Source organism: Poecilia latipinna, unplaced genomic scaffold, assembly GCF_001443285.1.
Source record: "Poecilia latipinna isolate Pla-1442-1.1 unplaced genomic scaffold, P_latipinna-1.0 Scaffold0, whole genome shotgun sequence".
Taxonomy (NCBI): Eukaryota; Metazoa; Chordata; class Actinopteri; order Cyprinodontiformes; family Poeciliidae; genus Poecilia; species Poecilia latipinna.
Genome location: NW_015112616.1, coordinates 610,424 through 635,763, shown reverse-complemented (window position 1 = coordinate 635,763; position 25,340 = coordinate 610,424). Strand labels below are relative to the sequence as shown.

Sequence of the window (25,340 nt, the reverse complement as noted above, 5' to 3'; positions counted from 1 at the left end):
TAAACAAATGTTTGTATAAAGTATCAGATTTTCTAAACCAAGAAAATTTTGAAAAGAATATGAGTGGGACTTAGTTCTGCTATATCTATAATAATATGTCCAAATATGTTGGATCGGATGCATGGATATTATACATATTATTGTTGGGATTTACAAGCTTTTCACATGGCTGGATGGAGGATTACATCCGAGGAAGGTCCCTCTGTGAATATATTATACAGCTTAAAATAGATGTTTTTTTTGTTTTGTTTTGTTTTTTTTAGGCTGTAATTAAAGTTGACATATTGTGTCGCATCAGCCTTGCCTGAGTTCAATTTCCCGAATTAAATTGGGATACTTGAACTTTTTTATTCTACATATGTCGCAGTGATTCAAAATGTTGATTAGTAGTGATCACATCTCAAGAACAAAGTCAGAGGTATACAGAAAACATCTGTGTAAACAAGGCTATTTTTATGTGCAGGCATGTGTCTGTTGTGAAATTTCATCTATATATCCCACTCCCCTCCTAACGCACAAAATAAAGGAGAAACTGATAAATGAGTCTGGAAAACACAGACAGCACGCAACATTAGTTTGGAGAATAACAGTTTATTTTTGCTCCAGAAGCCTCAAATAATGATTTATTGAAACACTCTGCAAACGTCTGCAAGCATGGCTGATAAACTGGGGGCTTTATGATTTGTTTGTTTGATCCAGATGAAATCAACTGCTTTTTTCCTCCCATCAGTTATAAAATTATCGCGGCTTGTCACAAGCTACAAACAATTAATGCATCACTGAGCAATTATTGTTTAATTTATGAGACATTTATGAAAGCTTTTTGAACCATTGCATGGCCCTAGTGTGTGTGTGTGTGTGTCTTGTGTATCCATGCCTTGGGCTTATCGATGTTCTGTCTCGCTTGTGAGCAGCACATGTCAGATAGAAAAAGTGCATTTTTAAACATAGTTGTCCAAGCGTGGAGTTTGCCACAGGCCAGAAGACGTATACAGTGTCACCATCTACCTAAAGCAGATGATTATTGCAATCTATCATGTATCATATGGAAAAGGGAAAAAGCACATATAGGAAATAGGAGATAGAAATGACTGTGGTAGGAAAAAATTATGGAAAAAAGAGCAACAAAAAAATCCAAAACATGTAGGACAAAAACTTTTCTCTTTGTCGTCTTCGCTAAAGTCCATTTTGTCCTATTACATCCACAAACAATGTATTATTCATAGGATCCCAGTATTCACGGGGGCTTTTTTTTTGTTTGTTTTTAAACTCTTTCTCACATGCTGTTTTTATTTTAATTATGTAAAGCACTTTGAAATGCCTTGCTGCTGAAATGTGCTATACAAATAAAATTTGATTGATTGATTGATTGATAGGAATCACAACTGCCATTGAATAGCTGAAGTCCTTGAATACTCCTGTGTACAGAAACTTGCAGATCAGGCAAGAGCAGCTTTACTCTGAGAAACAGCCCACTCCATAGAAAATCTGGAGAAGCTGCTGAGAGTCACAGTTCAAATGGGAGAGAGTCAGCTTACCGGACAGCTATTTGTTTTGGACTCCACAAATCTGACTTAAGTGGCAAGAAAAAAAAAGCAACTGTTAAAAATAACTGATTTAAAGCTTGTTAAACGTCATATGAAGCTACAGCAACTGTTTATTGTTGGGACCAAACCTGGACTTTTTAACATCACGTGGGACAGAAAATAACTCTTGACATTTCACAGAGAGGGTTGACTTCTGCATAAGAAAGCCTGTTTAAACCTTTAAATGAAATAAACAAATGCTTAAAAACAAATCGCACAAAACTCTTTGAAAACACAAAGTCCTATTACAGCTTGTCCCATAGCAATTTATTCATTATCTAACTACATGCTTTAATTTTTCATCATATTTTTATCTTAAATTACACACTGCCACACTGGCTAATTGAATTCTGTTTACTCTGCGGCGTGAACATTAAATGAGCTCAGATGACTGTGGTAAAGGTCATGTTGTATGCTTCAATTATCTTTCATGGTTTAGTTCTCAGGCAACTCTAATGTAGTGGTTCTGAACTGCAGCATGTCACCATTTTGTGGTTCATCAAACTATAACAAGCAGATGATCATATCACAGCAACGACACATGAACAAGCACCTGCAAACGAGGCAACATTTGGGATGTCAGACGAATGAGTCTGAATATTCATCTACACTGTTTGCTGAGATTTTCCACAAAGACAACCAATTTTTTGTAGACATTTTTAGACAATATTCTCTCAACACATAATCTTATAGAGAGATTGGGCTCGACTGTGGTGCCAGTCGATTAATGAATGATCTAGGAGTAAGGACTTGGTAATGTTGATGAGCTAATTGTTCCTTGACGATTCTATGAGCACTGAGGTCCCACAATGCTCAGGGAATGATGTTTTTGAGCTGGGCTCCAAGACACATGGTGAAAAATGAGCTTGCATTCCTCCTGTAATACTACTGGAGCACCACAGGGCTGCGTGTTTGTTACTCTGCTATTGTCCCTTTTTAAACATGCCTGAAAATTCACGAAATCACAGCAAATCTTGCGGCGGATACCACTGAGATGGTTCGGATTTGTAATAAAACAATCAAAAGGATGTTAAAAATTTGTGATGCTTCAGGCAAGAAAGCAACCTTGCTTTCAACTTAAAAAAAACGGGAACTAATTTTGGATTTCAGCTGTGGAAAATAAGTCCTGCAAATCAGTTTTTAGGAAAAGGAATGTTTTCAAATCAGCAAAGTAGCATCCTGATCTAAAGGAGTGATTCAGAGCCACCAAAACACTAGTCCTGGGTTCCAAATGGCATGTTCTCTTGTCTTTCCCTTTTTAAATATTGAAAAAAGACTTAAGTAGAATTTACTAAAATTTAACTGATTGTTGGGGAAAACAAATATTGATGATTTTGCAAAAGAAAACAAATTTGTCAATTCACATGGGATTCTCCCCAGGATGCATGTTTTCAAATTAAAAGTTGGATTTTTTTGTAAGGTTTTAAGTGTCAGAAAACTTCAACGCTTTTTATCCACATTTACCAGTGGTGGCAATAATTGCTGAGGGTGCTTATGTTTGTACTGCAATCTTCAGCTGAAACGCGCATATTGCTTGGCACCAACCGTGTGTTTCTGTCTTGCTGATATACAACAGTGTATAAAAAGGTTGCAGAGGTATAGATGCAGCTTTCTAAAACACTCTGGCTGCTGGGAGGAAAATGGTCTCATCATAAAAAAAGCTTCACATGAAATGTTACGTTTGAGGCAAAGTGATGATGAAGGCTTTTATGGTGCTGTCCAATTATGTTTTTTTTAAGAAGCTCTAAGTGATTTGCTGCAATGCTGTTGCACTGTGTACAGAGACCTGAAAGCAGCTCCGGTTTGGCCACAAAATGGTCAGAAGCAGACCTGACATGAGTTTATGACCAGAGTTTGCTTTGAGTCATTTCTCTGAGCCTTTTAAAATGATCTGAACACCAGATGGAGTGAACACCCTGCCTTGCAGTAAAATCTACACGTCCTTACCACCCATTACTCTGTGCAGACACAGCTGTCCTCTCAACTCAATAGATTCGCTAAGATTGCTCTGCGCTCCAGTTAAAATCCTGTTCAAAGTACTCGCTGCCCACGTGACAAGAAGTTAATCCCGGTATGTTTTGACATGTTTCTTAAATGCTTGAGCCTGTTTTGATGTTTATATAACTCTCAGACGAGCCCCTCTGATTTATACTAAACTGTCATTTCCATCAGCCACGGGAGGCCCTGACCAGGATTTGTTGTTTGAAATGTCAGTGTGAAAACAGGCCAGATTGTAGGGCTGTTGTTGGTTGAGCAGTGGAGGCAGACAGGAAGCCCCCCTCAAGGGTGCTCATACCTGAGCTGATGGAAGAATAAAAATAATTACTTAGGGGTTTTTGATTTACACTGACAGGCAGGCTTGAGGGCATGCCTTTACGGTGCTTCCGTGTCTGATTCAGGGTGCCATTATCCCCTGGCCTGCGTCTGCAGGTGTCAGCTTAGGCGTGAAGAAAAGCTCCGGTGCATTGTGTCGGGGAGGAGAAGCACAAACTCCATCTGTCTTCCAAGCCTCTGCTTTCAATGCTTAAAAGATATCATTGAGCTCCACACGAACTTGTTGAGCACTTACATTTTTACCACCGCCTCTTTTTAAACCATTGAGCTGTAGTTGCAGTAAATGTAAGGCTGACAGAAGAAAGTTAGTATCAAGCTAAATTAGGTTTGAAATGGATAATCAGTTAAAGATTTTTAGTCAACTTCAATCTTTTCTCCTTAATTCTTAGAAAAACAATATGACTGTGGAAGAGATATACATCAATTTAAGTCTTTTTGTGTTCACACAATAAAAGCCCATGTCCTCTGAAATGGATAGGTAGCACCAGATATGTTGGATGCTGATGTAGTATATAGCTGTGCCATCTGGAACCCTGCCACCGTTCCTGGCAGTGAAGAGAAAAATGTTTTATTGACAACAAAATAACTTTTTAGCAGGAAGTGTTGAATGGATGTGTGGCCATTCATTTGCAACAAAGAAAAGTATGGAGAGAGCATTCTCATACCCACTGATCCTATATTCAGAAAGTGAAGATGAGTTTTATGAAAGCGAACAGGTGAAGAAGACAGATTTCTCTCTCCTTTAGAAGAGTTTTTTTTTGTCCTAAAATTATGTAACAATAAGAACTTACAATCAAGGGAAGCAACAACCCAAAGCACAAGTATGGGAACACAACAGAGGTCGGCCAGGTTCTGCTTCAGGTTTCGTCCTCTTAAAGGGGATTTCTATGTCACAGGCTTGTTCAGTATAAAGCATTGCTGCAAAGTCAGACTCTTTGCAACCAGCTGAGCTTCCTTTGATTCATAAAAAAAAAAAAAAAACCTGGACAGATTGTGTGGCACAAAGTAAGACCTATCCAGTCACTGCAGAAATCACTAATATGAAACTTTTGGAATAAATTAGCTCATGCTCATTGGTGTAAGAGGACTGGTCAGAACCGGAGCACAGATTACATGTCAACATGCAAGCAGGATTTTTTTATTATTATTAATTTATTTTACAATTCTTCAAAAGTGATTATTAGCCACCGTCATGAATTACAGAGAAGCTTGGATTCCCATTGTGCTTTTAAATTTCTGGATAGGTTTCAGGTTTGTTGCTGTTCTTAGGCAGGGTTTCTTTCTCCCCCTCACTAAAAAAATTCGCCAGGTATTATTTAGTGAGATATTCAGCTGGAGAATTTGCCATTACTAATTTTATCTTAAATGGCCTTATTTGAATTTGTTAGTGCCCAACTTTTGGGTTTCAAATGTCGCATCATTGTTCCTTGGTTGCCGGGTTCTCAGCTGTTTTCTGTTTACTTTTGAAAAATTAAATTCAGTTTTATGTAGATTTTAACTGAGGACATGACATGAATATACAATTCACTTGTGCTACATGTCCGAGCACAAGTGAATTGTAAAGTTTGTAAAAATAATAATAAATAATAAACAGAGCCTGCATATCTTCCGCTATCATAAAGTGGATCTTTCTGCGAACGATTCCTGCATTTGTGTAAAGGTTTCCGTTGCAGTAGACCTGGGTTCTGATATACCAGAAAACTAAAAATATTTTAAAAATCAGCTAAAGTTTAAAAAAGAAAAAGAAAGATATCACACATGATATGTTCATCTGAACCTAAGTCAACATGGAAGTATGATGCAAAAGGCTGGTCACTTTGTCTCCTCTGTTTGCAAATTTATTTTCAAATTTTTTGAGTGGATATTTGGTTCTTTCATTCAGTAATGAGTTTTAGCAAACACTGGCCTCAGTTTATCTTAAGCTGTGTGACTATAGAGACAGAAACAGTTTTTAAAAGATTGATCTTGATCAGTGTGACCACTGCGGCTAAAACCACTTCGAACTCTTGGAATGGATAAAAGTTTCTTAAGAGCTAAGCCCATAAATTATCATAAAGTCTTGTAATTCAGTAGCCTTTTGGGAGAAGAAGTGATTACAATGCAGTCTAATAAATCCTGAAAGCTTTCATACACTCCAAAGATCGATCTTTCACATAAAACAAGAGATTGAGTTGGGCTACCGTTTCAAAAATGAGAAATCAATCAAACATGGTTTTACATTTGTCTGCGTACCAAACCTTTTGAAACTGTGGTTAAAAATGAAAAAAACAATGTTTAAGAAACATCAGCAGAAAGTTTTTATTCTTCTTGTGAAATATATATTTTTTCTTTTCCCAATGTTATTGAGATAATTTATTGAGACGTATGAGACGAGGCTGGGAATAGTAAACACTGAACCACAGGGAGCCGATGGTGCAGAAAAACTTTTATATTGAAAGTAAGACAATAATAAAAAGTATTTGATCAGCTGCAGCAAACTAGATTGTCAAAAGTCTAAAAATAATTGTGTAACTTTGATTATGTGACACAATTGTTGCATCAAATATGTGTTGCACCCAACATTATTTGTTTTTTTCTGATAATGATGAGATTATTCTGAGCATCAATGTAATTTAATAACCAGTCAAACATCTTGGCAGTTGCTGCTCATGCCAACATCAGCATATTAGGGATTTTATGTGATAGACCAACACAAGGTAGTGCACAGCTATAAATAAAAAGGAAAATAATACATTTTTACAAATAAAAAACTGGAAAGTGTGACTGGCATTCATTTGTATTCAGCCCCCGAGTGAACACTTTGTAAAATAACCTTTCTCTGTGGGTACAGCTGTAAGTCTTTGGGGGCATGTTTCTCCCAGCTTTGCACATCTGAAGATCTAAAGAAAATGATACATTTTCTTAGCAATGTTACATATTTAACTGTGTGAGTTGAGAAACAAATTTAGATGCAGTATTTCTTTATAATGAGAAATTTTCTCTTAACAAGATATTAAGAAACATTCCTCTGACAGATTATGACTTCTTTAATTTTTCGTTTTATTGAAATATGAATTTCATTATAATTAAAAAGTTTCTCATAACAACAAAATTTAGAATTTTTGAAAATTGAAACTCTTGGAATCACAAGAAACTTTGTGCTCCTTAATTAATTTGGGTAATTTGTGAGTTAAATTAAATATAGATATAAATCAGCATGACCATGAATTTTCAACTGCATTTTTGTACTTTGACTGAGCTGTTCTTTTGCGATATATTTTAATTTAAACCCGTCTTTTGCTATGTGTTTCAAACAACCACCCAACATACCAATGATAAAATGAATTCACTATAAAAGTAAATGACAAACATCCTTTTAGTTTTTCTACTGCAAGCCCTAGTTGTTGTTATTCTAACAAGCATTTGCCATATTGTGAGGTTTGTTCACTCCTTTCCATCAGTCCCTCAGCATGCTTCCTGTTTCCATTTTTTCTACACAGTGTTTTCTTAGTCAATAAGAGCGGCTTCAGTAAATTGTCAAATCTCATCCACTCCACCATCGTTCTTTGTCATATATCAGTTTGTTGTTGACTGTGATTGTTTGCAAGGGCATCTGGAATCAATCATGTTAAGAACAGCGTCTCTCATTACCAATCACATTTCCACACTTTGACAGTCAGCCGCTTGCAAAGCCCTATGAGGGGTGCAGGGACACACAAACCCTCTTCCACACACACACACACACACACACACACACACACACACACACACCTCTCAAGGTCCCCTTCATGTCTGAGCGACCACAGAAATTATGTGCTGATGACACCTCCACAGATTGTGTAATTACTTTTGCCCCAGTGGCCCTGGCCTGTAAAAGAGATTTTCAAGTTTTAAAGCTGGTAATTGCAGATCCAGATTTGTAGTGTTTGTGCAAAATTGGTCGCAGCTGACTTTTACGATTGGATGCAATATGAATATAGATTCAAGTTTGAGTTGCAACCCAGTGGGGTGGGGGGGGGGGGGGGGCTTGCTGGGGTTGTGTCCCGTTTTACCGAAGGTAATGGTAGAGGCGGAATGAAAAGCACAAGTAGGACTCGTTTTAGCTCAGCGCTTTAAAAAACTCATTGACCACATAAAGTTCTTAAGCATCAATTAATATGCGTCTTGTTTTAGGTACAAGTTTGTGGGTTGTGTGTCTAATACATCATAGTTTTGCTTGTTTTTCAATAATTCAGCTTTGTGGCAATGCTGATTTATTTGGGGAAAAAAATTCACTCATTGTCAGGGTATTGCTGAGCATAGAGTTGTTGGCAAATTCACAAGCAGGACGGCTTGATCTAAGAAAAATGGAAATAATAAGGTATAAAAACACAACTAACAAGGACTAGCATGAAGCAAGGCTTTGGTCTGAGACTTACACAGCTGGTGAATGCAAGAAGCCTGGCAAAAGTCAAGGAAAAATCCTCAGAAGATTTACTGCTTGCTAATGAGTCTGATAAGGATCAGGCGTGTCAGGAGGATCTGTTGGGATTTAGAGGCCACACCTGCAGCAGCACAGAGAGGAAGAGACAGACAAGGAATACAGACAGGGAAAGACGAGGAGAACAAAAGTCAGCTTCCTGGCAGAATAATAACGAGAGAAGCTTGAAAACAAAGTATTTTCCCTTGTCAGTTACAAAACAGAATAGAATATTGATTATATATTCATCCAAGGGAATTTTTCAAATGTGTAGATTTGTTAGTCTTAATGGTTGGTTGAAGTTATTAACTGGGTTGTGTGTGGGGTCAGCGTGCCACACGGCATTTCTCCTTAGCTGTTACCAACAACTGTGTACTCCCATAAACTGTGCAAGTATTTTTTATTAAACTTACTGAAGGTTAGCATCAGGGTCAAGCACTATTAAGTTAATATTCCTTGTAAGCTAAAATATGATGAGTTGACTTTCAAAAACTTTACTTTTTTGGGACAGTTTTCTTTTTTAGGAAATATAATTGGAACAATTCATGGTTAAATTATGAAAACACACCAAATTTTCTGAAAATTAACACCAAAATGTATTATACCAAAATGTTTTTGCCATTTTTCAGGCTTACCTGGCCACTAATCTTGTCACTTCTGAAAAAAAACATTTACAAGAATGTTTTTAAGGAATATGTGTTAGCTTTACTTTCTGCTTTGGTAGCTGATGCATCTCTCTAAATACTCTGAAAAAGATGTTGCACACTTTTTGAGACTGGTGTCTACATTTCTATAGACGTGGGTTAATAACACACTCTTTTCTAATTTACTAATTAGCTTATTTGTTGCCATCCTTGTCTGTATTAGTTTTTGCTTCAGGCATGTTGTGCCCTCAGGCAAATTTAGGACAAAAATATCTGATTTGTTTTCCAGCTACCCAGCAGATCCAGAAACAAAGGAAATATTCACCAGAGTACAAAAGTGAAATCAGCCAAAACTTTATCTTTTCATATGTTCATTTTGGAATACTTTATTATTATTATTATTATTTTAGCATTGGGACACCAGCAAATAACGAAGAATTTCTTTTGATCGAAATCGAGCAATTTCAAGGGAAAGATAAATTACAAAAAAAATTATTTTTATCATTTACTTTGCTTCTGACCTTGCTAAACTTTTAATGGAAATTGAGATGACCGATCTAATTTGAGTAGCTCTTCTACGAGGGTGAAACTCCACTTCCAGATGAACCTCCTCTTTCCGGAGGATGGATAAACTGATCTTCCAGTAAAACAGGGGATGCTGCTGATGCAGATACTTCCTCAAAGATTAAAAGAGAAAAGGAAGAAAACCTTTATAAGATATTTAATAACTGGTTTATTCTGAGAAGTAAATATCTCGGGCAATTCTGCATCTCAGATACATCATACAGCTTAGTTTAAGAGGTCCATACTGCCATCTGTTGTACAGTAGTATGTATCTTACTTATTAATTCATTCAATATTTATTGTGCAGTTTTCCTTGCCTATTGATTTTTTTTAATGTGTGCATATTAGACATGTGACGACAACATTTGCATTTCTTATGTAAAATGTTTTGTAATACATATGACATAAAATCACTTCATTTGGGTATAAAGCAGCAATATATTTACACTTTAAGCTCATATAGCAGATTTTTCTCAGTACTGAGCTTCTTTGAACACTCTGCATCGATTCACATGTCACTTCAGCTGAGTTTGATCCTGTGGAGAACAGATCATGTTCTGTACTGTATGTGCCATGTTTGAGGCTTAAAGGTTTTCATGTTGACTTGCTCCTTGAAGGTCACACTGAGGCCAAAGTATCAAACCAAAGTAAAACTTGCATGTACGGGGAAATGTAATTTGGTAAAGAAATATAGCGGTCGACGGGTGCTAAACCATATATTTGCATACACTATATAAAGGGACATAATAAATCAGACTAAGGCTCATGGGTTTGTTACAAATCCTAAAGTAATTTTGCATTTTTTTCCACACTATCTGGTTGAACGGCCTTTTAAGTTCTATGACTTTCATTGGATTTTCTGTATCCTTCCATAAACTTTTCACAATAGTAGCTCGTTCTCTTCTGCAGGAAATGGAGTAAGGCTGACTTCTTCACACACACCTTCACGCACACACACCTTTTCAGCTCTGCTCACACATTTTCCATGTGTCTCAGGCTTTGTAATAACCACTATACATTAACTTCATTGTTTTTAAACTACTTTGCAGTTGAGTTGGTGATATGCTCAGGGTTATCTTGACACATATTAACTTCCCGGCACATATTTTAAGATGTTGCTTCAATATCCTTTATTCTTTTCCCATGATTCAATATATTTAGTTAAAGGCTCCCACAACAAACCAGCCCACAACATGATACTGCCACATTCGTATTTCATAGATTGGATGGGGTTCTCAAGCTTACAAGGATCTTCTGTTTTCCTCCAGATTTAACATAATATTCACAATGTTTTCTTCTGATATATTACCAGACTTATTTTAGTTTCGCCCTGGTTTCACACAGGGAAGCAGCGTATTCTAACCTTTGTAAAATACATAAATAATTGTGCCTCCATTTAAATTAAACACTATAAAGGTAGAAAGTCATGACATCAACTTCTTAGCTTTCCCAAACTATTTAATTGTGTGTCGTTTTCATTATCAGTGAACTTCTTAATGTAAAAAAAAAAAAAAAAAAAAAATAGGTATGACAATAGAATCAAAAGGGTTTCTTTTATTATCTGGCAATTCTGTATTTTAATTTTGGTGATCCTAATTAATTTAAAAATTGTTTTCATATTTTCCTTTGTGCATGTATAGATGGTCTCCGACTTCCTTCAACAATCCAAAAATATGATTGTCTTTAGACAAGCAGGCATTGACATTGTATAATTATTTTCCTCTGGCTACGAGAGAAAACAAATTGAATACCAAGAAATTTCAAAAGTAACAAAACAACTTTTGTATTATAGTTCAACGTGTAAAAAGAATAAACAGATAATCCAGAAACTATCTAGAACTCTCCAGCAGAGTGGAATAATATTCCCTTTCACTTTATTTTTGGTAAATTAACAACATCACACAAAGAAAACAAATACAAAGTACTATTTTATAAACCCATAATGTGCCAAAAAAATCTTACATCTTACATTTTCATCTGAATGGTTTTAGCCCTGGGTGTTTTTATAATAATAATAATAATAATAATAATAATAATAATAATAATAATGTCATTAAAAAAATAACCATTTCTAAAACAATTCTTGCCCAATTAACTACCATACAAAGACATTTACTGCAGATCGTTGACGTTTTTAAATGCAGAATGAATAGCATTATTTGCTTGTTTGAGCTCTGTTGTTTCTTTTGATTACAGCCATGACATCACACTGTCTCTATAACTTTCTCTGCAGGATCTGCCAGCATAACTAGATGCTCTTTGTATCGGATCATGCTCACGTAGCGAACCGGCTTCCTGAGGCACGGGGGAAAAAGTCCTGCAACTTTCCTCTGCTGTGTAACATGAACCTTTTGTCACCGTGATTTCTTAACAACCTCACACGCTTCGATGGTACCTCTCAGGTGGCTTCAGCATTCATTTTTCAGATGTCCCTGCTGCAGACATATAAAATCTACACCAGAGGTTTTTTTTTTATTTTTTTTTTTTATTGCATTTTTCAAAGTTTTCCCTCCTACGTAGCCGTAGGTGTTCTGAATGATTTATATTTTCTATCCAGCATGTCTCCAGTGTCTGAGGAAAGGGAGCAAACCTGAAGTCTTTGTTGGGTGTAGCAATGCTTCATAAAGGTCAGATGATGAACGAACATAGTTTTGGGATTAATTATGAATACGTCAGCGTTCTGCATGTTCTGTTTGTTTAAGCAAAAAGGTCATTCCTGCTGAGCTCAGATTTTATGACTCTAAAATTCAGAACCTACACTCTCAGGGAATTCATGTGTTTGCCTTATTCAGAGAGGGTTTTCTGTTTTTGACATTTTACTTTGAGCACACATTATTTATTGATCATTTACGAAGCTATCTCATGTTTTAACGTCTTATAAAATTAAATTTTTTTAAAATGCAAACATATCTTCCTGTTTTGCTAGGACATTTAGAAAGCTGGAAGTTACAAATTACAGCTGATATGTCTTAATAGTTGCAATGCGAAACAAAGGGTCTTGCCTTTGTTTTGATACCAAAACAATTAAAATAAACTCTGTAGTTCTTGAGATACATTCAATTCATTTTGGGCATGTTATTTTCAGCCATATTTCTCAAAAACAGGCCATGAGTTGGAGCTTAATATTTGGTTTTTGTCAGTTTTCTCAAGTTTGCAGAAATGTTTTTTGCTGAACTATTATTTATGTATTTATCTCTCAACAAATTATTAACTCATAAAAATCTGCTCTGTTTCTTTAGAAAAATCTATCATTTAGTGGAGCAAATGACCACAAGTCAAAGATACTGACCTGCTAGTACAGGCGTTTTATTCAGATCAACACTTTTAAAACAATTTTAGTTTGAGATTTTCACATATGTGAGCCCTAAAAAGCTCAGACAAGCAAGCTCTTCTTAAAATATGAAATCCCAAGTACAACACAAAGTGTTCATGTTTTATTAACTGTGTGTTTTGCTTTCCAGTGACATCAATTGAATAATAAAAAAAAGCTATATTGGAAGTTTCTAACTTATTCAACTTACTGAATATTGCAAGAATTTTGAAGAAAGGGTGACCCATATATTGTTCTTGTTGCTGAGAAAAAAGCAATTTTCAGACAAAGAAAAAGTAAATATTTAGAACATTGCCTTTCATTTAATACTGCACATATGATTTTCAACATTCAGCTCTGCCATGATTTATAGACCCCTTTATACAAAAATCAGACCAATTTGTTTTGCTAAAATATCCTATACTTAGTTTATTGCATGTAAAAATGATTGTGACAAAGAAACGTTTTATTTGAACATTTTTGCTCACATGGGAGAGAGAACAATTAGTCAGTTGACCTTCTAACACCAAGGAGTTATCTTTGTAAGGAGCAGATTGCATCAAGTCATGAAAGAGAAGACGACAAGTGACGGATCTATTATGACCTTCCAATTGACACACACATTAATAACTTGAAAAATATAACTCAAGTCTCCATTCTGCTGATCCATCATGATCCCAAGATCAAGCATTCATCAGTACTTCATGTTATTTCTGTCCATTTTAAACTCGCTCTATCTCCCATGCCAATAGAGAAAACTCGGAGGAAAACAACATGGTAGCAAATTCTCTGTATTTTACCTTTCATAAATTGATATACTGACATGAGCTCTGAAAGCTGTTGTGCTTCAGGAGGATCTGTTTACAACCTCTGTGTCTTGACACAACTACTGGTACTTGACAGGTGAGAAAAATGTTGGATTCAATGAAGCTGTGCAGAGAATTCAGTCAGTTGTAAATAGCATTAAAACGGAGATGGAAGAAGAAGAAACGGATGTACAGACAGAAGAAATATTTCAGAAAATGCATACATCTAACACATTATATGTAGTACAAACTCTTCAATGTTTTCCTTGACTTTTCCCTGAAGAATCCGCAAATGTGGAACATCTAAAGATAGTTTGTGAGGTTTCCAATGAATCTTTAAAGCTAAAATACTTTTTCTCTGCCTCTCTCCGATGATGGCTTCTGAGCACTCGCGTCCAAATGAAGAGCAATTACTTGATTGTCTCCTGGGGACCGAGCACATCCAATACGTCTCAGGTAATTTTCCATTTTTCACGGGGAAATGCAAATGTTTGCTTTATTCAGCTCTGCATGTGTAATAGCAGCAGCACCTGTCGCTCTCTGTTAGGAGCAGCCGTAAGAGAAACGAACAAAGATGCTCTTCTGTCCCAAGACATACTAATTTTAGAGCTCTGTAAACAAAACATCTCTACATCAAAGGCCTTGTGAATATTTATGAGAGACGTACCTTGGACTGTTATTATCATCACACCTTGTTTCAGTCTGCAAATATTGCTGCAGCTCCAAAAATCAAAGATCTGCTCAATTTCATCTTTAATATGTCAATTTTTTTTTCTCAATAGCAGCTATGACACTGGTGTTGTCATGCTAAAATACACAAAACATTGAAGATCTTATTTTATTGATGTGTGATTTATTTATTTATTGTTTTCCAATAAATATATTTATGATGTTTGCTATTTAACTAAAGCAGGACCAAAAAAAATGAGAAATGTTGAATAAATGTGTATTAAAAAAAAAGTTGCATTATTATTTGGTTTAAATGTTCCTAAACTGATGGTTAGTAAATTTGTCTTCATTCAAGTGTGATTTATAACATAAATTATGAAGAACTTTGTATGAAGTTTTATCAATAAGCACTACTTTCATCTGCTAGGAAAATGTTTTTTTAATGTGTAAAAATAACATAAAATATATAAAATTCAATAAGGTCTGGTTTCTGAAATGTAATAATTTTGCATATCGATGCCTCAGCATATGAACCTACAATTTGTTTGATTTCATTCACATGTTCAAGAGATATACTGACATCTAGTGGCCCAAGGTGAGACTGCTCTAAGTTGAATACGTCAAATTATGTCAGAAAAAAGTTAAATAAGGTTTCGGTATTGGTCTGTTTGTGTGACCAATTTAAGTTTATTTATTTAAAATAAACTTAAATAAAGGTAAGTTTATTTTTTTTAGTTAAAAGAAAAGATTAAACAGATACCATGTAGATGTAGTGCCTTGTAGATAACATAGATTTTCTTTTAATTCAGTTTTGTTCATTGAAATAGCCTTGTTAAAAACAAATGAAAATATAAACCACACCTAACTAAATCTAAAACGTATTCAGATTGTTGCAGACTGTTACTGTTTCTCTTCATCGATGTCTCAGTTAACAAAATAAATATGTCAGTGTAATTTAACCATTCAAGCTGAGAGAAGTGGCAGGTTCCAGTAAAGAGGATGCGTCATTTCTGTCTTTCTGAGGTTTCCTGATAAAAATCCCAACAGGCTGAGTGTAGCAGTGAAAGTCATGTGATCTTATCAGCCTACACACACACACACACACACACACACACACACACACACACACACACACACACACAGCAGTACAGAAAGAATATTGGGAAATTCGCCCAGAGACAGACAGAGTTCAAAGGTCAGGCTGAAGCACAATAAGTTGTGCTTGACTGTGTTAAATATGAATTTAACACAGTCAATCCATATTTTCAAACTACTCCAATCATACAGATTTTAAAATTGAACTACACACATTTTTATTTAATTTTAAGTATTGTCTTGATTTTAACCAATTTGTGATGTGTCATTGTTGTTTTTTTCCACATTTGTTTATATCTAGGGTTGACTGGTATATAACCCATAATTCCAATGCACCTCTCTCATTATTTGCCTGTATGTTTAATTTTTTCTTGCCAAGTTGATCCCAATACAGTCAAATTCATCAAAGCAGCTGAGCTGATCCTGAGTAAGCATGGGGCAACAGTGGGGAGGAACCACCCTCTGGCAGCATGAAGTGACCTCCAGCAGAACCAGGTTTAGTTTGAGCGCTTATCTTCCACAATCAACCACTAAGAGAATTTGATTAGCAAATAACTACATCCAGGAAAGAGAAACAGCTAGATGCAAAGTATCAGTACTTTGGGAGGAAAAACCAAAAACAAAGACAAGACAGTCAGCATTGGGCAACATTTAAGAAAGTGTGAGAGTTTATAACATTCACCATTTATAAGATAACCTCATCATTAGCAGCCACAGAATGTCATGAAGCAATAAATGTTTTTAACTTATTTGAATACAGCATCCACTGGCAGGGATTGTTGGATCGCTCATAAACTCATGCATGAAACTTTAAACTTAAAACTTACACTCATGTTACTCATTCAGTGAAGGTTCAAACATAATCTGTGCTGTGAGAGTAAGTCAAAACCAATTTAAGTATTGATCAAATTTCTTCTCATCAATCCTCTTTTCCTAGAAATACAAGCAGTGACCCTTGAATGACTGTCAGTCCGAACTTAACCGGACCTAACATGTTGGTACAGTGAGATCTCGCTGCTCTACAACAAACACACTTACATAAGTTATCTGGGAGGTCTGTAAGCTAAACTCCACAATTCACGATTCCTCACAAAAAGACAAATGGTCAGGTTATAAACTTGTGGAAACGAATCATGCATTGTAAAATCTAAAATGTTATTTTTTTGTAAATGTCTAAATGTGAAAAGGGTGAACATAATGTTTTGTAATATCAATAAATTCTAATTTATTAGACAAAAATGTTCAAAGTATTAATTTATTCCAGGCTGAGGGACACAGGAACCTATAAACAAAAACTTTACACTTAAAAAGTTAAGTTCCTGCAAAAAACAATTCAAGTACTAATCAATTTTTATCCTTAAATTCCACAACAGGGAATAAAAAGAGCACAATACAAATCTATTGTTCCTGTTTAAGCACTGGTTCATGTTAACACTGCAGTAAAGCCGGACACAAAAGGAAGTTAGAAAAGTAGCTGTTGTGAATGTCAATGAACTAAGTTACACTTTAAAAGTTGGGTACTGTATTAATTTTCAACTTGTGTAAAACAAGAAGGCAGATAAATGATTATGAGCCATTAGTTTTCACTATTTCTGAAAATGTTACATCATCTATAGCCAGCATGACAAAATGCATCATATGCTCGCAGAGTCTGGGTCACCAGTCAGTTGTGTCCAATCAGGACACTGAAGACTAAACAATGAAATTAGGAAGAAGGAATCCAAAAGCTAAAAACTAACACTAAAAAACACAACTAAATTCATCCCAAAACATTTATCTTCCCATGTGTTGAGAAACGGTTTTCACAGGATCCATTTACAGTATTATATCACTCTGAATGTGTCGCATCATCCACGTTAGAAAAAAATAGTTTATACACATTTTTGTTCTGAATCGTTAACGAAAAACTTAAGCCACTGTTCTCTTAGAAGTAGGCCAGTACACGTCCTATGGTATGACTGTCTTATCTGCTCTCCACCACGCATGACAGAAAGACAACAGTGACAAAGTTCAAAGCCAAACTCACTTTCAGTGGGTCAAAGTTCAGACTTGACTTATATCACAGTGAAAAACCTGACACATAACAAGGCAAATAAAAAAAAACAGAATTAAAGCATGGATAGCTAATAATAAGCCTATAAATGTGAAACATTTACAGCTTTGTCCGAACAAACAACTGTGAGCTGGGAAAAAAATTATCACCCCACCTGCACTACAGATAATTGTGGCACCTTAAAATACCGTCTTCACTCACCGCTGCATCCAGACGTTCTTAGTTTTTCCAAACTCAGACACAATGAACTGTTCATGTATTCATGAACTGTAGCTTGAACTCTTCCACATTTACAAATATAAATCTTAAACGTGTGGAGTGCTTCTGGCCCTCCTAATCTGCTACCCATGAGGGAGATTCAATGTAACTTGTTGCATTTGAAAGTTGCTTTTATGTAATTTAACCACAATATCTGCTCTAGAAAGTCCTCTGAGGTTTGTTTTGAAACAAACCATTTCATAAAGAGAAACATGTCATGCATGTAAGGAATGAAGTTGTTCAAAGATGTTCAAAGCAAAATATCCAAAGCTTTGAACATCTCATGGAATGCTGTTCAGCCCATCATCTGAATATGGAAAAACTATAATATACAGTATCTGGTCTTTGTGAAGGTCAAAGCCGTTATTGAAAGAAAAGCATAAAATGTCCCATTAAAAGTTTGCCTAGAAATGTAACAGTTGATATGGTGTACATTGAAATGTTATTTCTGGTAGAAAACAAGCAACCTGGTGGTAGGAGCATCATGCTGTGGGCCAGCTTTTATTTAGCAGAGACAAAGGAGCTGATCAGATCTGATGGAAAGATGACTGGAGCTAAAGAAGATGGTTCTAGAGATTACTGTCTGCAGAAGGAGGTATACAAAACTCATGCAAGGAGATTTTTATATTTACAAATATTATTTTTTAATGTATAAATTAATTTAATCAACTTCAAAGTTATGTCACTTTGTGTTGCTCCATCATACAAGATCTGTGTGAAATACATTGAACTTTGTGACTATAATATGACAAAATGTGCCTGTGTGTGTGAAAAAATCTCATGTATTATTTGGAAAATGCTATTATTATTATTATTATTATTATTATTATTATTATTATTATTATTATTATTATTATTATTATTATTATTATTATTATTATTATTAATATTGTTGTTGTTTGTTTAACTCTGCTAACTCTAGGTTAGTCCATATCTATAGATTGAACAAGACAGTGAAAAACTTTTGTTCAATAAATAAAGATACATAATAACAATTGATGTTGATTTGCTTCTTATTTTACTAGTAAGAAATTCAAAGAGAAAAGCTCTTTGAACTTTCTAGCAAATTCTGCAGCTTCAACCTCACACGGCTCGGTGCAGCTGTCCTGGCTTTGAGCCCGAACGGGATGAGGCAACATTGCGTAATTCACACATGCCACGAGACATTTCCTATGGTGTCAGCACAACCCTGATGAGGTGAGACAAAACCAGTGAGGCAGACCGTCGCTGGGAAGCATCACATAGACCGACCGTTGTGCAAAATGACAAGTAAGTGTGCATCACCCAGCCTCTATCCTGCCTTAGGCTGACAGCTATCACAGGTGCTTTTTTGATGGTGGGAAGTCTGAGCCTCTCACACTGTGGTGAGTCGTGTCCTTGTTTGATTATTCATGTGCACACCCTCCCCTGCCACTGCATTGGACGCATCCTAATGGTCAGGTGCCTACATGTAGACCACCTCCTATCCGCGCCACTTTGACCTTTTTATTTAAGGAGCGACCACGGGAGCTGAAATCTGCACTTTGTCTGGGAGGGGCTACAAGTTGTAAATAAAAAAAAAAAAGTCTTAGCATTACCTGCCACACTGGATGGACATTGGAGATTAATTCCTGTTATTTCCTGCTGCGCTAATCAGCCAGAGACCACCATGGAAAAAGGTATGAGGAGAACAGACAAGTCTTGCTTTCTTTGGGAGGATTTCAGAAAGTCTTCTGGAAATGATGAAACCAAAGTTTGGATCCAGCTGGAGTTTGTTGCCTTGTGTGGTTTTGTTGTAATTGTTCACTCAGCTGGTGGAAGTAATCCTACTGGGAGCACTGGACTGCCAAAACATCCCTGAAGCTTTTTCAGGAGTTAACATGCAGTTATCCCAGTTATATGGATAATATTGTTCTTTTTTAATTAATAGTAATGAATCAAGTTTTTTTTATATATATATATATTAAACAAATGGTGATCAAAAGAGAATAAATTATGTGACATGTGATATATTTTTAATTTGATGTTACTAATGGTCTGTAAATCTTATAAATTCAGCTAAAATCATCCAGTTTTTCCCCTTTGGCACATATACAATTTTCACTGTACTGTTTTAAGATTGTCTAATCCGTTCAATTAAAGGTTAATCTGTGTGCTGGACAGGGAGTTAGTGTGGATTTATGTTTAAAAGACATTTTATAAGAACCGCCTGTTTAAAATATAATCACTAAACTGAACACACACACAAGAACTGGTTGAAAGGTGAATTATGATTGACAAGATACACAGAAGCATTACGGTTTACCTCCCCATATCTATCGTCAGCGACTCCGGAAAGAGTTCAATAGTTCAAATTACACAACAACTTAATATTGACGTGGCAATAAATTCCTTTTCATCTGACCGAAGTTTGTCCTTTTATTTGACTAACATTTTTTTTCCAATCCTCAGTTTCCGCTCACGCAGTCTGTTTGCTCAACAGTTCGTTGTAACATGACAGAGTTTTGGAAGGAGCACTCCAAAGGCGCCACCGTGGAGGAGATGATGCTGGATTCCCGGGCCAAAGAGCTGACAGAGCATGAGCTGCCCGAGATCTTGTCCATGCTGCCTTCCCTGGAGGGACGCAGAGTGCTGGAGCTGGGAGCTGGGATTGGGTGAGCATGAAGCTCAGTTACTCCCTGTAAATGTTTTAAGCCCTTAGCTAAAGCATTATTGTAAATAGTATGAGGAAGAAAATTAAATGCTGCCTTGTCTTCTTTAGTTTTGTTCCAGGAAACATTGAATAAATGGTGTTCTGATGACCTGCAGGTCTACATGGTTAATATTTATCTATCAAACTTGAAATGTATTTAGTCCTAGACATTTCATTTTAAGGCAGAGCAGTTATTTAACGGAATAAACAAAGATCACATCTGGGGTTCCTCAAGGCTGTGTTGTCGGGTCACGTTTATTCAATATTCATATACTCTGCCTTACTCAGAATATAGGGTGACACAAAAATTTTTCCCCCCTAACTATGGAGATGAAACACAACTATATTTGTCTGTTTTAAAAGATTCCAGAGGTTCGCTATGCAAGAAAAATAACTCTTAGCTGCAGCAATATTATAAATGCTTCATTCTTACAGTTAAAGTTGTTTGAATCAAACTTCATTTTTGTTTCATAGAAAACTGTCATGTTCCTCTGCAGCCGCTTCACCAGCCACCTGCTGACCAAGGCAGCCCATGTGACCGCGGTGGACTTCATGCAAAGCTTTGTGGACAAGAACAGGCAGAACAATGGTCACCATAGCAACGTCAGCTTCGTCCAAGCTGACGTCACAAAGCTGGACATCCCCCAACACAGGTAGGGGTGAAGAGTACAGACTTGCTGAAAGTTAAGCAGAATAGCTGAAAGAAATCACGACTGCTCTGTGAATCAGTTGTGAAAGAAACAAGAGGCACAGAAAATGATCTCCTGACTTCTGCTGTTACACAATCAGATGAAGCTTATACCTACAGTTTTTGGTGAAATGCAAACTGTGACTCAGTTTCACTAAACTGAGTTTATATTTAATCAAACATTTCATGTATCAGATCTTAAAGCGCCTCCTGCAGGTCATACCTACTTTCCATGACCGATGCTCACTAATCTCTCCTGTATAGAATATATTTCCTGTCAAGCTGCACATTTTGGAGTTACTAATATAACTACTTCCTCAGTATCGACTTTATCTTCTCCAATTGGCTGCTGATGTATCTGAGTGACGAAGAGCTGAAGTCCTTCATGAAGAAAATGCTGAACTGGCTGCAGCCAGGTGGCTTTCTCTTCTTCAGAGAGTCCTGCAACCACCGCTCAGGTACTGAGTCAACCGGAAACTTTCATGAATCTTTTACAATTGTAAAATGTTGCATTTTATGCAGATGGCTTAAACAACCAATTTATATGAAATTAAGCTGATGAACATTTAAATTTATTAAGAAATATTGCCTTGGAAATTAAATTTGCTTTCCCCAAACCATATAAATCATAATTTGGGCTTTAGATTTAAAGAATAGAGTGTTTTTTTTTATTATTATTATTATTATTCAACAGAAATAATTACTTTTTTTATTCTTTAAAGGCGACTGCAAGAGAGATTTCAACCCCACCTGCTACCGCAGCGAGGCACAGTACACTCACTTGGCCACCTCGGTGCATGTGGAGGCACCGGAGGGAGGCCAAAACTTTGGTTTCGATATTGTCTTTAAAAAGAGAGTTCAGACTTATGTTGAGGTATTGCTAAATCTTTATCTCCAGATAATTCCTGTGACGTTTCACATGTTTAAAATGTGGTAAAAAGTTTAGATTAAAAAAAAAAAAACATGTCTTTCTTTCATTAAATTTTCTTGCTTTCATCCTTCTGCTGTCTCAGATGAAAAACAATCCGAACCAGATGTGTTGGCTTCTGCAGAAGCTTCCTCGCTCCTCCAATTCCCAGAATGGTTTTGGCACATTCCAGCAGTTCCTGGACAACCAGCAGTACACCAGACGAGGCATCCTGCGCTACGAAAAGATGTTTGGGGCTGGTTATGTCAGCACAGGTGGACCCAGCACAACCAAGGTAAAAAAAAAATTAAAGATGTTTCAGAAAGAAGGCAAAATGCTGAAAGAAAGCAAAACGCATAATAAAATGTTTAATAGTTGGCTGAGGATTTGATATTTTAGCAAATTAAAGATTTAATAATTTTCCCAACAGGAGTTTGTGGACCTGCTGAACCTGAAGCGTGGACAGAAGGTTCTGGATGTAGGCTGTGGAATTGGAGGAGGAGATTTCTACATGGCAAAAGTAAGACCAACAAAACCAGGAGAAACATCAGCATCATCAAAATGATTACAAAAACTAAAAGGAAAGCAAATGTTATGCTGTTCTGCAGATGTTTGGGGTGGAAGTGCTTGGCTTGGATTTGTCCGACAACATGGTCGACATTGCCATTGAAAGGGCAAGAGCGGAGAAGCTGCCATCAGTATGGATCACGTTTATTTCCTTTTACTTTTCATATTAAAAATCAGAGAGTTGCCTCTGCAGCTCCTTTGTTATAAGCGTGCACCACTGTACAACCATGAAACAAAATATGTCTAAGCTGTTGGCGCTTCCTTAGGTGCAGTTCGAGGTGGCAGACGCTACTAAGAGGACGTTTCCAGAAGGTTCATTCGACGTGATCTACAGCAGAGACACAATTTTGCACATAGATGACAAAGTGGCTCTTTTCAAACGCTTCCACGTGAGAATTTTAATCATCTTCTTATCTTATACTTACGTTGATTTGTTTGTGAGACAAGCATAAGAAAAATATGAAAAGTTCATGTCACGATTATTCTTTCATTCCTTTTGCCATATGATCAGTAACTTTTCTGCTTCTTTGCATCCAGTCCTGGTTAAAGCCAGGAGGTCAGCTGCTGATCAGCGACTACTGCTGCGGGGAGAAGCCATGGACTCCAGTATTTGAGGCCTACGTCACACAGAGAGGTTACATCCTCTACACACCGTCAGAGTATGGCAAGGTAAACCAGCAGGTTTATATGTCAGCACCTCCCACTGCTGTGTAGTTTGGTTCAATATTAGAAGAGTGAGCTTTCATGACATACCAGAACATTTTAAAACTAGTGGTTCTGAGATGGAAATATCAGTTGTTGATTAGATTCCTGCTGCAATAATAATAAAAAGAAATATCTGGAAAATAAGATGATACATCTCAAATGAAATGAATCTGTTAATCATCAGCAAAGAGAGCAATAAAGACAAAGGTCAAGACACATTAAAAAAAAATACTTATTTATGTGTCATATGAGCAGGCACTCCCACTTGCTGCTGAGAATGGAGGGGTCAGGTTCTGTTGTGGCACCACTTACCCTGTGTCGTACCTTTATCTACGTCCAACCAAGAAAAGTGAAGAAATTGTGTTTTCACCAGCTGCTGCAGTAGACTCTGGGGTTGGCAGGAGGAGAAGCTTGCCGAGGGCGCTACTGAAGCAAGAGCCACTGTCAATCACTTTTGGTGAAATTCTTGTACAGACTAATCTCCAGCTAGACGCACTGCTGCCTAAAGGCAACGCTGCATCAGACCAAAACAACTTACAACGACGTCAAACCTACTAATGCCTTCCAGAGCCTTTGAAAGACATTTTATACAGTATGTTAGGATTTTTGCGTGACTCCAATGAAAAACGGTTTTGTTCATTCTCTACGAGACGTTATACTACAGTTATCCAGGAGGTGGTGCTGTTTCCACTCTTACTCACCGTGCCCCCCTTCTCTCTGATGCAGTTCATTCAGGAAGCTGGATTCTGCAATGTTCGAGTAGAAGACCGAACAGCCCAGTTCATCCAAGTGATCCAGACTGAGCTGCAGAGAGCAGAGGACATTAAAGAGGAATTTATCCAGGTTAGTTTGCAGAGCAGCTTGGGGGATTTACTTACTTGCACAAGTTTTACTTAACTTCGGAGGACTTACTAATATCCTTCGATCTGCTATTTACTTTGCAGGAATTTTCCGAGGAGGATTATTCTGCAATAGTTAACGGATGGCGGGAAAAGCTGGATCGCTCTAAAAGTGGAGACCAGCGATGGGGACTCTTTCATGCAACAAGGAACTGAGTGATTTATCAAAAAGTTAAGAAGATAGTGAAAGAAGACACATTTAGGTTGCTTTTTTTTTGACAAGTCTAGCAGCATGTTAATTTATGAAAACATTTTTAAAGCTTTATATCTTCTTTCAGTTGTAATGGTTTGCAAAATAAATAAAAAAAATTGATCAAAATACAAACCAGGCGATGGAAAATCCTGCTGTTCATTGTTCATTCAAGTCTGGGCAATATTTGCCCTTGCTTTATTATGCTGCATGGTGCATGAAGGCATCAATAACTCTTTCATGTTGCCTCTCGAACATGTGGTTGTGATCATGGTCATTTTTGACAAGCATGCATGTTTTTCTCTAGTTTAAGAACCGTACAAATCTGGAGACGTAATGCAATTCTGTGATCCGTTTGTTGCTCTGAACATCACAGTTTGCATGATTTACTCAAGGTTTTCTCAGATCTTCTCATAACTTTGCCAAAGCAGGATTAATAAATGTTTGGTTAGTGTGTTTTGGGGTTTATGGTGTAATCCTATCTTCCAGCACAGCAGAATTGGTGAAAACCTGTTGGTCTTGTACTTCCAGTGAGCAACCTCCAAGGCCCCACCCTCTCACATCGGCGCTATTTCCAACTCATACATCCGGGCAGGAACCCACCAGTAGCGGCTCGTAGCAGACAGCTCTCTTTCACTGCAAGAAGCCGCTCAGCCAGTTTGACTTGAGCAAACTAAATTTGACTGTTGATGGATGGATATGCGGTTGGTTGCAGTGTTGTTGTTGACTGCTGTTCCGGGAAATAAAAGACTGTGTTCACAGGTAATAATCACTATAAAAGATTATGTAATGCACACTTCCCTTTTTAACAGACAAAAGAGTAAATTACTCTTTTGTCTGACTGACTGACTGAAGCCTGACTGAAGACGTTAATTTATTCTATTTAAATTTTTAATTATTTACAACATAATGGGCTCGAAATACAACTGTCTAACCAGTCCAAAATTATATATATA

At 36.7% G+C, this 25,340-nt stretch overlaps 1 protein-coding gene and 1 long non-coding RNA gene across 2 annotated transcripts; one reads left to right on the top strand and one right to left on the bottom strand.

The window, feature by feature from the left end:
- Window positions 1-19,250: 19,250 nt before the first annotated feature.
- Window positions 19,251-24,519, top strand: pmt (phosphoethanolamine methyltransferase). Its single transcript, XM_015028757.1, has 12 exons — window positions 19,251-19,415; window positions 20,219-20,390; window positions 20,926-21,081; window positions 21,438-21,574; window positions 21,839-21,990; window positions 22,130-22,318; window positions 22,454-22,543; window positions 22,632-22,721; window positions 22,857-22,979; window positions 23,128-23,259; window positions 24,022-24,138; window positions 24,240-24,519. The coding sequence occupies exons 1-12, from the start codon at window positions 19,406-19,408 to the stop codon at window positions 24,348-24,350; spliced, it is 1,479 nt and encodes a 492-aa protein (XP_014884243.1). The 5' UTR covers window positions 19,251-19,405; the 3' UTR covers window positions 24,351-24,519.
- Window positions 24,520-24,855: 336 nt separating this feature from the next.
- LOC106945263 (uncharacterized) lies at window positions 24,856-25,334 on the bottom strand. Its single transcript, XR_001424532.1, has 2 exons — window positions 25,199-25,334; window positions 24,856-25,134 (listed from the first exon to the last, which is right to left on the bottom strand). It is a non-coding gene; the product is annotated as an uncharacterized LOC106945263 (long non-coding RNA).
- Window positions 25,335-25,340: the final 6 nt, after the last annotated feature.